The following is a 17454-nucleotide window of genomic DNA, read 5'->3' as shown; positions in this document are numbered from 1 at the left end:
GCTCAAATAATTATTCCAGTTTTCATACGGATAATTAATATAATTTGATTTGACGAAATAATAAATTTGATTCAATTACAGATTTGATTTATTAATCGACAATTAATTAACGCGTTTAATTATTTGTAAAGAGTAGCGCACAAGTCATCCAGAGTCTGTATATAAATAATCTTATACGATACCACATACAGCCGTCTCTAAACACAAATCTTATCCTTCTCTCTCTACTCGGTGATAGTTTCTTGCTCTATTCTAGCTCGCCAAAGGTGCTGTTTGTATAACGACACCGTCTTCTCGTTTTATCATGGAGGCTGTCGGCTCGCACATACGGTGAGAGCCGAAATAGATTTAAGGAGACAGTTCTTTTCAACTGGACTCGAGAACTCTCTCATATCCTTATCTCTTTCATTTATTTTCTATTTTTCACAGTTATACTCGCGCACTCTTATTGGCACACACAGTTTTAAAAAATGAAATGAGTCATAAAATCATCATTTTACTCTTCAATAGTGTCGTATGAACATGATTTGTTATAATTTTGCGTTTCAGTTTGATATCCAGAAGTCATTCTACATATAATTTGTTAATAAATAGTTAGAGAGGAGTAAACTCGAACTGCCTCTGGATGATCTGACATTTGTCTACCCTGCAACACCTATTATTCAAAAAGAAAAGGTATAATGTACTTTCACTTGATTGCGATGTCTATGATAACTAAATTAAATAACAAACCCCCTATAATATGCAGGATCCATTGGCTAAGGATGCTAGATTTGCACCTATGAAGTTTTCAACAAAGGCACAGTTCATGAGTGAATGTTTACGATCTCCGAGGCTAGCATGGCATGAAATGGTTAGAAGGTCTAAGAATCATCTGGTGTGTTTATTAAAAAAGGTCTCTTGGTTTCCATTAAGTATTAATTTTTTCTTTCTATTTTATCTACCCCCATCACGATAGTTATGTTAGGAGGGAAAACACACACATATTCGAGATTCAATTCTACCAATACAGAGTACGCACATAAACACACAACAATATATTTGACGTGGAAATCCCACGTCCCAACTTGTATTACTAATCAAAACAATTATCAATAAATCACGAATACATAACACATCAATGGTGTCCCAAACTAATACTTGAGTCAAACAATACTCAAGCATCTCACCCATGATACCTAAGATGGCTACATCTCTTAAGCATACATCAAAACAATAACATGACTACGTATATATAGCCATCACAAACGTAGTCAACAAGATATACCTAATCTGATTACAATATTAATTGTCTGCCCATATAATTATTACCCATTCCCATTATGATAATAATTGTCAATACATACAATTATTACTCAATCCCATTATGATAATAATTGTCAAAAAATACAATTATTACTCAATCCAATTATGTCTTGTATCACCAAACCCATATCACATATTGGGTTTAACCCCAACAATCCTCCCCTTCAACCTAATACTCTAAATTAGGTTGAATGGTAACCATCAAAATATCAACATCCGCTCGCCGATGCCTCCCCTCGAACAAGAATCCATTCATCTTGTTCTTCCAACTTTTGAGAATCACTAAGGACCGTATAGTGACCTCCAATAACTCCAAATTACCGTTCTTCATCCTAACAGCATATCCATCTACAAAATCACTTACATCAACCGGGAGTGTCTCCTTTCAGCATTGAGTCACCTGATCTTTGCTTTAACAATCCTTCGGCCTCTTTTGAAGAACATCACGAGTATCATCCAAAATTTTTTACCTTGTTGATCAACCATCGAACCATTGAAACTATTACAATGATCCCGTCCATCTTCCACCTCGAGTCCGAACAAATTGATCTACAGTACAAGTCAACCACCATACCGCACGTAACTTTGTCAGAAAATCCATCAACGTACTCCACCATACCAATTGAACCTCGAATGTTCCTCCAACCCAATTCATCATGAACCTCGAGCCTCGGCTCTTGATACCACTTGTTAGGAGGAAAAATACACACATATTCGAGATTCAATTCTACCAATACAGAGTACGCACACAAACACATAACAATATATTTGACATGGAAAACCCACGTCCCAACTTGTATTATTAATCAAAACAAGTATCAATAATACATCAATACATAACACCTCAATGGTGTCCCAAACTGATACTTGAGTCAACCAATACTCAAGGATCTCACGCATGATACCTAAGACGACTACATCTCTTAAGCATACATCAAAACAATAACATGACTATCTATATATAGCCATCACAAACGTAGTCAACAAGACATACCTAATCTAATTACAATAATAATTGTCTGCCCATACAATTTTTACCCATTCCCATTATGATAATAATTGTCAATACATACAATTATTACTCAATCCCATTATAATAATAATTGTCAACAAATACAATTATTACTCAATCCAATTATATCTTGTATCACCAAACCCATATCACATATTAGGTTTAACCCCAACAAGTTATATAATGTACATTTCACTTCCTAAAAAGTTGCAGAAGTTTTATCCAATTTTGTTGTTTCAGACATCATTGTTTACTTGTACTAAATTATATCATATATTATTGTAAATTTTGTGTAACTTACAATAACCATAAAAACAAGGACCGGAAGATAGAAATAGAAGTAGGTCTCTCCAAACAAATCAGGAAATATAACAAGTGACACTAACACTAAGCTCATAAACCGCTCGGCTAGGCGAATCCCTGGGCACATTCGACCTCCCGAACTAAAAGGTAAAAAATTAATATATCGACCTCTATAGTCGATTTTTGAGCTTAAGAACCTTTCAGGTTTAAATTTATCAGGACTTTCCCAAGAATCAGAATCTCTAGCAATCGCACAAACATTGAATATTACTCGTATATTCTTGGGAGTCATATACCCGTTGACTTTTACATTCGTCTCGGTTTTGTGGGGCAGAAGAAGAGGTGCCACTAGGGTGAAGCCTCATCGTTTCTTTCAGAACAGATTATAAGTATGGCAGCTTCTACTAGACGTGCTTTTACATTGATTTTTTTATTAATTTCTTTGTGTACCTTCTGCATGATATTTGAATCGATCATCCCATTTGATTATGCTTGAGTTTGTATCAGTTCTAGCAATAAACAAATCCTGAAAAATGAATATTAAGTATCTGAAAATTGAAATCCGCTTATGGTATAGATGACTTTAAGAACTGATTAATTGGATCTAAGGGAAGATCTTTTAAACAAATATCCCAACAACATTGGAGACATTGGTACATGCATGAACAAATGAAAACATACCATTAAAAGGACCTTGATCTGTTTTACATCAAAATTTACTGGATTTTCCTGTCGAAAATCAAGAAAGAAATCCAGGAGATCCTCATGATTAGATTCTCTATGCCTTAGCCCAGGGGCAGACAGTGGACTGGGCTAGGGTTGGCTCCAGTCTAGGTCAAATTTTCCAGCCCATTAATTTTTAGTATTAATTCCTGCTTGTTCTACTTTTAGCCCGGGTAAAATTCATGTAAATCTCGTTAATATGCATGTTAAGCCCCATAAAATTTTTAAGAGTCTAGCCCTGTAGAATTGTGCAGCCCATTATGCAGAAAATCACGTACGTGGTGATGGGATGTGCTGTTGCTTAAAATAAAAAGCAATCCTCCAATTAATTGCCTGCTTTTAAAAAGACATCGTCTCTTATCCATGCATCACTTTCCATTCATATCATTGTAGTTTGTTTTTATTTGTATGTATCACGTTGTCCTTTTTGTGTAAATTTACATAAGGTACAAAAGTTAGTGCAAGTAGTTAATTGCGAGTGTAGAGTATCAATCTGTTATACGCAATTTAATTAAAAAGATCAATCTTTTAATGTGGTAATGCATTTTTTTAATAATTTAGATATATTGTTACTGATTGGAATAAGTGGCAGTCGTTACATAAAAATATTATTTTTAGTTCTTACTCATTTTTAAATATGTGTGTTAATATTAGACGCGACCCAAGAACTCGATACAAACTTGACATGAATTTTACGAGTTAGCATTGGTCTTATACGGTCGGATTCGAAAATGACCCGAATAAAAAATTAAATTTATTTTATTAAAATTGAAGAAATTGAGTTATATTCTATTGAAGATAGCAGAAGATATTAATCATTGCAACAAAAATTACTAAAATCCAACACCAAATATCGGTGGAATTTAGCTATAACCGACCATATTCGGTGGATTTTAGTATAAATTCGACTGACGCATGTTGGTGGCTTTTAAGATGGTGAATTTTAAGTTTTGCGGTGGAATTTATATAAAATCAACCGCATGTTTGGTCGCTTTTATAAAATTTAAAATTTAAAATTCAAAATTTTGTGAAAATTTAATCTCCCGCCCCTGAATAAATTACACCAAAATCGGTCGATTTTAATATAAAATGTTTCAAAAAAAAGGAAACACCCCACCCATCAACCGTACAAATGCCGGCCACCTCCGGGAAAAAATTCCGGCGACGCCAGCTCTCACTATTTTATCCTCTATTTTGAGGTGATTCACGATACCTTGTTGTCTCGATGGGAGATTGGTTGTAACTACGACGTCAGTTGTGGTAGTGGTTTGGGCTTCTTGAACGACTCCGAGACTGAGACTTCGAATCCTGCTTTTTTTTTACTTCTGTATCTCGTGGAAGTGTAATGGAGCACTTATCACTACGCCATAGATGGCATATAGCAACAGTAACAAAATGTTACAACAGGCCCAAAAAAATGTTACCACAGCAAAAAAAAGCCCCAAGGTAACATAAAAACTAAGTTGCTTTTTTTCGAGTTACCTTTGACCCCTAAGGTAACATTCTTTTGCCCTGCTGCAACCTTGAATTTTGTGTTACAATAGGCTTTAAAGGTGACATCAAAGTATGTCTATAGTATCACATTATACATGTTACCTTTGCACTTAAAATTTGCAAAAAAAAAATGGGCCCCACATGTAAGGCCACTATGGGCCCCACATGTGGGTCACCAAATCATTGTAACATTTTTTCGCTACTGTAACAGTTTTATTATAAATTATATTATATTATACTAATTTGTTTGTAATATTGAGGTACCTAATGTAACATATTTCTCAAAAACAATTGACATGATTTGTTTGTAAATTGAACATGCCATAAACCTGTTTTTCATACAAGTCAACAAAATAAATAATTCAAACAACCAATAAAAGAATCTGTATGCATCTCCACGTTATTTAGCTCCAATTACGGTATTTAAGCACAGGATTATTCTTTGTTCTCCTTGAAAGAATCTATATGCATCTCCTTATTTCATCATCTCTTCCGAGTACTGGATCAAGCTTTTCAGACCTTGCCATACAAACAGTTTTGTTAGATTTTATGAAGTTAATTTATGAGATAGAGCTACCAGAGACTTTCAACGCATACAAACAAGTAATATTGATTACGAAAAATAAAAATCATGCGAGAAATCATGTGCCTAACACAATGTGTAAAACTTACTTCTTTACCATACGATAGATAATGGGAATATCTATAAACAAATTACGAAGTATATAGCAATCAAATGATAGAAATGACATGATATTCCTCTTCTTTCCATTTCTAATATCTTTGTTAGTAGCTTGAAAAATTGTTTCTGGCTTTCAATATCGTTTGGTTATATAATATTTTATATCTTTGTTTAGTAGCTTGAAAATTGTTTCTGGCTCTCAGTTTCGTTTGGTTATATAATCGCAATATATGCAAAGAACTAAAGTGTTTCTTTCCCATTTTTTGAGTTCAAATCACAGCAGAGTACCAAAAGAAGACTACAGCCACGAGAGAGCACATAAATGATAAAAAAATACACCCAACAGTGACAAAAAAAGAGTTATCAATTATCTTCTTAATTTAAATTAGACAATTTTGCAATAAGTCGTATCTTAATATAAAGAAATAAGCTCTAAGAATTCCAACTATGCAAAGGATAGGGAATTTATTAAATAACATAAGCAACCATACAAAATGCCATTAAGACAGGAAATATGTAATCATCTTTTATATAGATTTCTGTAAAACCTTTTAGAGTCTTTTACAAGTTTGAGCTTCACACACCTTGAAGATGGATTTTTCTATACTCTGCACATCAAGAAATACACTACCACCGTAAGTTGCCTGTGTATTGTATGACAAATAAAAAAATAAGTAATCATCCCATCATTCTTGGAGCAAGGTTTGAGTAGATAGTAGTAAAGGGAAATGCGATATGTTAACTGGTGAAAATACAGCAAAAGTCCTCTGGTAGCAGGGGTCTACAACCAAAATGCAGGAACCCATTTTACCTTGGAACATAACCCTTACAAAATGGAATGTTATACAGCCACATTTTATGGCTACAACATGACACGTAGACAATTAAATCTGTAAATTAGTTGTTAAATTCCACACAGATTTACAATGTAGATCACTTTTTCAAAGGCCTTGAGGGACTGTCAATCTCAGTGCAAATAAGGCTAAGTAAAATTGGGGGAACTCTAAGCTTCCATAAAAAACAGATCCTTCAATTGGTTGTTAAAAAAGTATCAGGTATTAAGTTAATTAAAATTTCCAACTCTTGTGTACATTATCAAGCATGATTACTTTCAATTTAAAATTATATATAAATATTATACAAGGAACTATAGAGATCAATGTACATGTCACATGTCCAAGTTTCATATCTTCATTAGACATTAGTAAATACCTGTCCAAGAAATATAGGTTTAAATTGAAGCATTCCAGCAATGGTCAGGAGACTGTTGAATCATCTGGTACAAGAGAAGAGCTTGGAAGCACCCGATGGCCACGTAAAGCATAGAATTCAAGGAATCTTCATCGAATGGAATCCCCACCAGTGGAGACATCCTGAGACTCGGCCACTACTTCTCCAGTCATAGGTTGTATAGATGCTGAAATGACACAAAGTTTTTTGAAGATAGATACTAACAATAAAAAAGCTCCTAGAAGTAAAATGTGTAGTTAACTACGAAACCTGATTTAGTTCTTGTGTTAGACTGTTTTTCATGTATTCCCATGGTAACAGAATGTCTGAGGAGAAAGCTACCTGGATCACGTAATGTTACTGTAAGTTTAATTGTAAAACCAAAGATGGCATAACCCTTATAAACTGTATGCGGGTTTGGTAATATTAGTCTGAAATATGAGATAGTAACGGTTGAACAAAAACACAATACCATAGCTATATCTGATGAGCAACAGTATCTATACTCTAGATTAGCCAATGATCAAATCTTTTATTAAATTAGGCAATTATAATGAAATAATTTAGATTCCAATGTGCGTAAAAGACGTAATTTAGCTATAATAATCTAGTAGGGAAAATGTACAAACATGTCGATGTGTTGATGATGTAAAAACAAACAAGTCTACATAAGGGCAGTTGCATATATAATTATGGAACTAATATCTAATAAATCACTTATGATTGAACAAGAATAAATTTATCTAATTTGTAAAATTTCATTGTCTTAAAACTATAACTTTTGGAATAACCAATATAAAGAGATATTGAATGTCAGCTTGTAGACTTAAGTTTCCCATGTATTTGACCTTAAAGTAGAATTAAGAATTAAGAACTGCCTAGCTCTATCCATCATTTGCTATCATATAATAAAGTAAAAAGAATCACAGGAACTATTATTTAGCTATAGAACTGTAAAAAAACAGTGAAGAACAACAACTATAGAACTGTTAACCAGCCATTTTTATTTAGCTGATGCAGGAGCTCATCAACTACTGTTCCAGATTCAAATCAATATATCAAGCACTTCCTAAACACAAAGCCACTGTCCGACAAACAATGCAGCACATTTGACGTTGGGATTGATGGAGCTAAATTCAGCAGTTGCCAAGGGAAAACTCTGAGCAATGCCGAAGCAAGTGTCTCCGCTTCCCACTCCAAACACTGAATCACATGTTGGAACTGATTCTTTTGCAAACCTCCATGTTAATAAAAATAAAACATTTTGTAAAAAGTGAAATTCTCAAGAGTCAAAGTAACAGAGAAATGGATCCAGATACTTACTGGTCACAACTTGCCGGCTTTCAGCAATTGTAAAGACGAGAAGAAGAGCAAGTGTAAGAACGAGAAAGGCACTTGTGTTGTCGCTTATCCTGGACATTTTACACCTTGTTCTTGAAGTCAAGAAGTACCTTGTAAGCCTGTTCTAACTATAGAATGTTCTAGAAACAATCCTCCTCCGGCACTGCCATTTGTATCAAAAAGTGACGGTTCATCCGATGCGATCAAATCGTGAAAATTTAAACAAACTTAGAGATTCTTACAAAATAAACCAAAACCATAACATACACACAAAATCAGAGATTGAGTGAGAGAGGGAGAGAGGTAGTATATACAAGTACACACAAAATCAGAGAGAGAGAGATAGTTAGTACCTTAATGTATAACTGTAAGGTGATTTGACCCCAATTCCAAATTTAAAACCCCCAATTCCAATTAAAAACCCTAACTCAAATTTGTGTGATATTACCAAAATAAAATCCTAGCTCCTATTAAACTAATCTAGTTCAATTGAAAGATGTGAGCGCTACTGGGAGAGCGACTGTGAGAGAGAAGTTTTGCCATTGAAATTTTGATTTTGTTGAAATTTTACCCGCGTTACTCTTCTCCAAATAATTTGAGAGCCCGCCTAGTTGAGAGCCCAACAGGAGTCTAAAAATCTGCTCATAATTTCATTTTTTATAATTTTTTAATAAACTTTTAAGTTTAAGTAGTGCTCAAAATTTTTATTAATAAAAAATTATCAGTTACTAATTAGTACAGTTTATAAAATGAACAAAAAAATATTTTATCAGTCCTAGCTAAAATTAATATTATTGCTTAATTATATTATCAAAATTGATTATTTTCAAGTCAAATATTTATTTATTTTTAATTATTTGTCAAATTTTAATTTTTAGCCATTAACACTCTATTGTAACATAAATTTTCACATGTTACCATATGTAACACTTTGATACTATAGTAACATGTTATAAAGACTATGGTAACATCAAAAATACTATGTTGCAGTAGGCTAAGATTAGCATACCTAAGGTAATATAATTTTGTAACACGTGTGATTAAACCATTGCGATAGGCCATCTATGGGGTAGTGTATTGAAAGAGCATTGCCTTATTGACAGCACTCCAGTTGGGGATTTCTCATTACCCCATCCAGCAATAAAATTATCTTATATGCCCACCACTCAAGACTGCAAAGAAGCATTCGTTGAAAAACATAAGGGCAAATTTTTGTGTAATCAAACAATGAACCTAAAATCCAAAATTTACTGACAGTATAATTAAAACTTTAGGCTAATTTTAGGAAATTACTTTATTAAAATCAGTAGTGCTCAAGCACAACGTACATTGCAAATTTAGGAAACATGGTACCAGAATGTATCAAAGCATAATGATATAATAAATTATGCAAGGAATTATAGTTGAACAATGAAAAAAAATAATTACTTCTACATAAGTGTAGGATTTATAATTACCAAACCATGAGAGCAGATGGGATATGGGGGAGGGATCAGTGAGAAGAGGGGAACATGGGAGGGGGAGGGGGTGGTGGGTGGGACGAGGTGGGGGATTTTAAAGTAAAAAAATATTATTTTTTTTATTTTCTTTAAACATTGTTAAAAAAATATTGTTAAAATAATTCTTATGAGACTTTTCTTTTTAATTTTAATCAAAAAAATTTAAAATATGCAATTCATGTTACTCTCATATATAATTTTTTAATTGTTTAAAATATTTAAATATGGGTAAATTAAATTATTTTAAATTTATTGTTAACGTAATGAATTTAATAAAAAATTGAATAACCCTACTTCATTTCCAGTTATTTTGAATAGTTCTCGTTTTTTATAGTTCTCATTCTATAATTATTTTTTTAAATTCAACCGCTAGCGATTGTTTTTATTAAAATATTAATGTTTTTTGGTAGTTAATTTAAAAATGACCGGATGGTCACTTTTGTTTTCTAATTGCAGTCTTCATTTTGGCCGCAATTTTCCCACCAAATCTTGAAATCTTAAAATCGACCGCTGAAAAATAGGCGGTTGCTTTTGTTAATAAAAGCTACCGACTAAAAGCCACCGTTAATAAAATCCACTGAATAAAATCGACCACTAACAAAATCCACCGATATCGATCGCTTTTAAGCGCGGTTTTTGGTCAACTGATTTTGACTTTAAAAGACACCATTTTTGGTGGAATTTATAGTTGGTCGCTTTTGTTTGTTCGCTTTTACTCTTTTTTCTTGTAGTGAATTCAGATTAAGTAATTGACAAATTTTATGCTTAAAAAATCATCGAGTACAACTTAAATGATGTGAATATTTTTTTTAATTATAAATTGTATCATTATTATTGGATTCTTGCGTATGTTGGAATTCAAGTTATTGGTATAGTTGAACTTTGATTTAACATGTACTTAGTTTACTCACTTATCTTTCTATTTAATTTGTAATTTTGTTTTACTCCAGCCCCGTTAGATTTAGAATTCTGAGTCCGCGCCTGACTTAGACGCTGAATAATGAAGTTTTTACAAAGTTGATCTAGCCAACCATAAGCAGACTTAGCATCTTTCCTTATGCCTTGTAGATCGAATTTTTTGACCCAAGGAAAATAATCAGCAAAATTTTATGACCCAGGGAAAATAAATGAGAGTTGTGATTCAGTTGATATGGATAGCCAGGCAAGAGGATTAGAAACCTGAAGACCCGAGATATTACAAGAGTAGAACTGATTGGCCAGAAGAAGACTTTGATGGTTAACAACATTCTCCTTGATCTTTCAATTGCTAATATGATGCATGCTCAAAACATGTCCAGAATCATATTGTATGTTAAGAACAAGGTTCATGGTGGTTGCATTTTTCATCTATACTAAGCAGAGGTCTTTTAAACAAAAGTGCCTACAACATTAGAGACATTGGTACATGCATGAAAAATGAAAACATACCATTAAAAGGACCTTGATCTCTTTTACATCAAAATTGACTCGATTTTCCTGTCGAAAATCTAGAAAGGAATCCAAGAGATCCCCATGAGGTGGAAGATTAGATTCTCTATGCCTTAACCGCTGAACAATGAACTTTTTATAAAGTTGATCTAGCCAACCATAAGCAGACTTAGCATCCTTCCTTAAGCCTTGCAGAACGATTTTTTTGACCAAAGAAAAATAATCAGCTAAATTTATGACAAGGAAAATAAATGAGAGTTGTGATTCAGTTGATATGGATAGCCAGGCAAGAGGAGTAGAAAACCGAAGACCACAGATATTACAAGAGTAGAAATGATTGGCTAAAACAAGACTTTGATGGTTAACAACGGTCTCTTTGATCCTTCAGTTGCTAATTTGATACATGCTCAAAACATGTCCAAAGTCATATTTTATGTCAAGAACATGGTTCATGGTGGTTGCATTTTTCTGCTATACTAAGCAGAGGTCATTTAAACAAACGTGCCTACAATACTGGAGTCATTGGTACATGCATCAAATGTACTTTTTCACCATCAAGGTATCAGAAATGTACATTTTAACCCTTATAACGGTACAACTCGAAAGTCAAATATCTTTTTTATCCCTTTGATTTTTTACTGTCATAGTAAAAAAGGTCAAAGGGTATGAAAATTCATACATTGGGGATCAAAGGATACGCTCACAGAGTTCTGTTGTTTATGTGTACAAACACATATATACTTTACGGGTCAAAAGGTAAATAAGCTTTTATTTAAGTCTTGTTTTTCTTTAGTTAGATTAGTGTCTTATTTAGTTGCCGTTTGTGACAAGTCCATCAGACTCTCCAGTTCATGGTTTCTATAGTCTACACGATCTCCTACTCTTTTTTCTCATTTAAGTTGTCTCTTGTGTTGAATATGTTGATTAAAGTTTGGTTCTAGTCTATTGGGTTTGAAGGAGTAGTAGGCCCATCAAAATTGTATGGGCTTGGCCTTCTTTTGTCTAATATCATTATTAGCTTACCAAAAATTATAAAAGTAAATTATTGGAATTAGATATTAGAGGAGGGGTATACATTTAAATAATATATATATCTATAGAGTTCTATGGAGTCCACCTTTTTGTCGGAGTCCTCGGAGTCCATCTACGTTCTGCAAATAAAATATATTGTAAAACGTGTTATTTTGCGAAACATGTTACACAAATAGCATAATTTCAACAAAATCATGCAAATCTCATATATTTACAGTACAATATGTATGTTCTACAATATGTTCTGCAACATGAACATTTATGTTCTGCAAACTAAACATATTTTGTAGAATAATATATTTTTGCAATGTTCTGCTTGTAAAATGTATGCAATCTACAAGATTTTTAATAGAACAGTGATGTTTGTCGAAAAATAAAATGTTTTGCAATATTTTAAGCTATATTTTACTTGCAAAACATATATGGACTCCGATGACTCCAATTAAAAGGTGGACTCCATAGAACTTTAATCATATATATATTATTTTTTAATATTGGTGTTTTTTTCATATTATGTGACAACTAATATTATTATTTGGGTTTACCAACAAATAATAGTTAAATTTTATTAGTGTTTTGAAAGAAGGAATTACTTAAATATGATGTGTGAAGAGAGTATAGGTGTGTAAAGAATGTAAACATACTGGATTGGTACCTGAAATCACGATTTTCGGAAATACTGGTACTAGAAGCGCATGATGGAAACACGGAACCAGGTATCCTATATATGTTGGAGTCTATCAAGATGAGGTTGGCATGTGGCTGGGTACCGTTTCGTGTGGGACCTAGTGATATGAGTAGGTGAGCCATGATTAGGAATAGTACCCGTACTCACAAATAATGATTGTGGAAATATCTTGGGATGACGTACAAGACTTCGAGAAGTCCATGGCCACGTGAAGTCCATGGCCACATGAAGTCAGCTGGTCTTTCTTGGATCTGGACTCATTACTTTATTGAATTTTCGAGTAATAATTGGGCTAAGTTTTAATATAGCCTATGAAATATACCTTAACAAAATAATCATGAAGTGCATTCTGAAAGTCCTAATGGAAGTTGAAGAGTCGGCACTTTTTTCATGAAGCTAGCCGTTATATGCTTAACAATTGTTTAAGATGGTAGGCATTTCTTTTGGTAGTAGCCAAGTTCTTCAGAACTTGTCCATTAACAATGTTATTTTTGACAAAGGTGTGAAACCAATGTTTATCGGTAAGCTTATTACTTTATCTTGTCAAAGAAAACCCTAATATTAATTCCTTTCATTAACCATTGATCTTACTAAATGTTATATTTGGAGATGCTAAGTGACTATGAACTATGCTAAATCAGATATTAGACAAGCTCAAATCTTTAGAATGCTCTCAAGAACTCGTTCACTATAGTTATCACGGTGTTGATATCTTCTCGGTTTACCTAAGTTTCATATCAAAATATGATTTTCATGACTATAATTCCCTTATAAGTTGATGATAGGATTAATTATGGAATTAGCTTGAATATGTTATAGCATCTCCAATATACTTTTTATTTAGGGTCTTAGCTTAAAATATAAACAATATGAGTGAAAATGCAACTCCAACTGGTTCTTAGTGACTCCATAAATCCCTAAGCGTCTCCCTTCCTTCTTTATTTTGAAGAGTCACAACTCACTCTTAATGTATATTTTATAATAAACTAATCTTTTCACTTTCATTCTCTCTCCTTTTTTTTGTCCTTTTATAACTTGTATGTTTTATTATAAAATAATAGATAAAGAGTTGGTATAAAGATTATTCTTAGACATGAACCTTTTTTATCTTACTAAGAGCCATCTTTTTATAATTCTTATAAAGAGTATACTAAGAGTCTGTTGGAGATATTCTTAGGATTTAATCTAAACTATAGGTTCACGTTGTATTTTGTTTATATGAATAAGTCAATGTGGTTACCAGCATATTAGTAACAATAGGATTAGTACCTGAAAGTAGTAGTCAATTAAGAGTAGTACTAGAGAAATAATAAGAAGGGGCCCCTGGATTTTTGCTGCCACTTTGCACTTAGTTATATTTAGGTCCCATTCTTGATGTGGCCTAAGAAGCTCTCTATATACTTCATACATACAAAATCGAGTTTACACTCATAAAAATTTCTTTCTTATTTATTCGTTTACATATTTCTAACATTTTTGTAACGAAACCACAACTTCTTGACCACAAAAATACACTTGTAATGAAGAAAATGGAGTCTAGGAAAAATTATGAAGGTTCCTTTAGTTTCATCTATCCAATGCTTGCTAAGACTAATTGTACGACATGTGCTATAAAGAAGAAACTATTTATACAAGCACATGGAGTGTGGGAAGCAATAGAATTTAAGAATGTCAAGGCTGTTCTGGAGGAGAAGATTGACAAAGGAGCATTGACTATTATTTACAAGGGAAATCCAGAGGATTTGATGTTGACACTTAGCCCCTGTTTGGTTGGAAGAAAATAGAGGGGAGGGGAGGGTTTTTAAAATAAAAAATGTGTTTGGTTCATATTTTTAGAGGGGAGGGGAGGGAAATGAAAGGGCCTAAAATCCCTTATGGGTCTTATTTTGTTTCCTCCCAATTTGGAGTTTTTTTGGAGGGGAGAAATTTTATTGACAAAAATAACCTTACACCTTTTCAATACTTGTATATATCATAAATCATCAATCCATTATCACCTCTCACCTATTCATCTCCCGTGCCTTCTACTTCTCGTTTCCAGGTAACAAATCAAGTGTCTATTCTGCATATTTACTTTCTATTTCAAATCTATCTATTTTTATCTTGCTGTGATGTGCCAAATTCATTGCGATTAACTTCATTGTTATTATATGTGATTAGTTCCATCTTTTATTATGAACAATCCATTGTCGATATGAGTTTTTTAGTACTATCATAAATTGTTCTATTATTGTGTTATGAACTTATATAGATTTTTGTCATAATAGATGGATTTTGAAGATTGGAAATTAACAGTCACTAGATGGTCTGATTTGCGCCGAAGAGCTATAATTCAAATCATATGCTTTGTTGCTTATTGTCTTGTCTTACGTAAATCTCGTAAAAGAAAAATTAGTTATAGTATGAGCTCTGAGAGAGAAAGAGTGCGAGAAGAAATATTGGCTAGAATTAGTAATAGCGAAACAAGCAGAAACATATTAAGAATGGGTCCCCAAACCTTCTTGACATTATGTGATATGTTGGAAAGGGAGGGTGGCTTACAACCCACAAGATGGTCTAGTGTAGAAGAACAGGTTGCCAAATCAATTTACATATTAACACATAATGCTAAAAATCGTGAAGTAAATTTTTGGTTCCGTCGTTCCGGTGAGACAATTAGTCGTCATCTTCATCAAGTGTTAAGAGCTCTCCTCAATTTGGAAGCAAAATTTCTCGTACAACCTGATGGCTCTACAATTTCCCGTGAAATTTATGAAAATGGCAGATTTTACCCATATTTTAAGGTAACATTTCATCATTAAATTAAAATTTATTTAAATATTTAAATAATAAACTAAACTATTTTTATATAATATACTGTATCAGGATTGCGTCGGTGCAATAGACGGCACACATATACGTGTCAAAGTATCTCCTAGAGATGCTCCCCGTTATCGTGGTAGGAAAGATTATCCAACCCAAAATATTTTAGCAGCATGTACATTTGATTTAAAGTTCACCTATGTATTCCCTGGATGGGAAGGCACAGCTTCAGACTCTAGAATTATAAAGAATGCATTAAGACGAGAAAATAATCTTAAAATTCCTCAAGGTAAAACCAATAATTAATACATTAAATTTATAATTTACTTGATTTTGAAACTATCAAATTGATTGTTCATATTATTTATAGGCAAGTATTACCTTGTTGATGCTGGTTTCATGTTGACAAGTGGGCTTATTACCCCTTATAGAGGAGTTCGCTATCACTTGAAAGAATATTCTGCAAGAAATCCTCCACAAAATCCTAAAGAATTGTTTAATCTTCGACACGCGTCATTACGCAATGCAATTGAAAGAGCCTTTGGTGTCCTGAAAAAAAGATTTGAGATTTTATCTAGTTCAACGGAGGCAAATTATAGTCATAGAGCTCAAAAACTCATTATCATTGCATGTTGCATTTTACATAATTACTTAATGAGCACAGACCCAGATGAAGAACTTATAGCTGAAGTAGATGCTGAGCTTGCTAATCAGAATGTTTCACATGATAATTATCGAGCTACAAGAAGTGATAATGAGGAGGCTGTTCAAGGAGAGCTTATTAGAGATAATTTAGCAACTCAAATGTGGACAGATTATCAAAATGATATTTTGAGCTAAACTAATCATATTTATACTTGTGTTCTTTATTATAATGTTGTGTGATTATATTAATTGTGTTCATGATCTGTGTTTATTAATTGTGTCATGTTATAAATGATATAAATTACAGTATGGCACCCAAAAAGCAGTCATTGAATAACGGTGCAAAAGAAGTGTTGACTTGGACTAGACCTATGGATGATGCCCTTGTCAATGCTTTCATGCACGAGTTTGAACAAGGTAACAAAGTAAATGGTACTTTCACCCCCAAAGCATATGAAAACATAGTAAATGAATTGAGTGCACTGCTTGGGAGGAAAATTGATAAGGACAAGGTTAAAAATCGTTGGAAAACATTAAAGACCAAGTTTTCTGAATTTTATGATATTTTTAAAAATGGTATGAGTGGATTTGCCTGGAACCCAAGTACTCAATTATGGGATGCTGAGCCAGAAGTTTGGAATTCTCTGATTGAGGTAACAATTGTAAATTTATATAATATATACAAATATGCTACAATAGTCGACTAACTTTTATAAAATTTATATTATTTCCAGTCAAAACCTAAAGCAGCATATTGTAGAAATACTCCAATTCCAAACTATGAGAAGATGGTGATACTTTATGGAAATGATCGAGCTACTGGAGAGGAAGCTGAAACTGCATCCGAAATGAGAAAGCGAGCACATTCATCAACTGAATTTGAATTTGTTGACTCTATTAATGATCTTGATGATCGTATACAGAGGAATGACGTGATATTGGAGAACTTTGATGATTTTTCTTTTGATGGTACTGATAATTTTTCTACTCAGAGTATGCCGCCTCAAGATCCTTCACCTATAGCAAGCTCTGGCAGTAAAAGAAAGAAAGAAATCAAAAGTTGTTGCTAGTAAAGAGAAATCTGATGAAATACTTGAAATTAAAGGAGCAATGCAGGAGGTTGCAGAAGCATTAAAAGATGGAACTGCCGCAATAAGAGAAGGAAATGCTATAATGAAAGAACATCATAATTTAAAACTACCTCCACTTTCTGGCGAAGAAGTTTGGAAGTTAATTAAAGAATGTGGTTGTGATGCAAATTTATTGCCTA

General features: G+C 33.1%; 1 protein-coding gene and 1 long non-coding RNA gene across 2 annotated transcripts; one reads left to right on the top strand and one right to left on the bottom strand.

Moving 5' to 3' along the window:
• Positions 1-5172: 5172 nt before the first annotated feature.
• On the bottom strand, positions 5173-7292 carry LOC141710542 (uncharacterized). Its single transcript, XR_012570957.1, has 4 exons — positions 7020-7292; positions 6732-6936; positions 6104-6163; positions 5173-5356 (listed from the first exon to the last, which is right to left on the bottom strand). It is a non-coding gene; the product is annotated as an uncharacterized LOC141710542 (long non-coding RNA).
• Positions 7293-15938: 8646 nt separating this feature from the next.
• On the top strand, positions 15939-16379 carry LOC141713767 (uncharacterized). Its single transcript, XM_074517342.1, has one exon. It carries the CDS (start codon positions 15939-15941, stop codon positions 16377-16379), a length of 441 nt encoding a protein of 146 aa, XP_074373443.1.
• Positions 16380-17454: the final 1075 nt, after the last annotated feature.

This window comes from Apium graveolens, chromosome 3, assembly GCF_009905375.1.
Source record: "Apium graveolens cultivar Ventura chromosome 3, ASM990537v1, whole genome shotgun sequence".
NCBI lineage: Eukaryota > Viridiplantae > Streptophyta > Magnoliopsida > Apiales > Apiaceae > Apium > Apium graveolens.
Note: the sequence above shows the minus strand (reverse complement) of the source record. Positions and strands in the feature narration are given on the sequence as shown.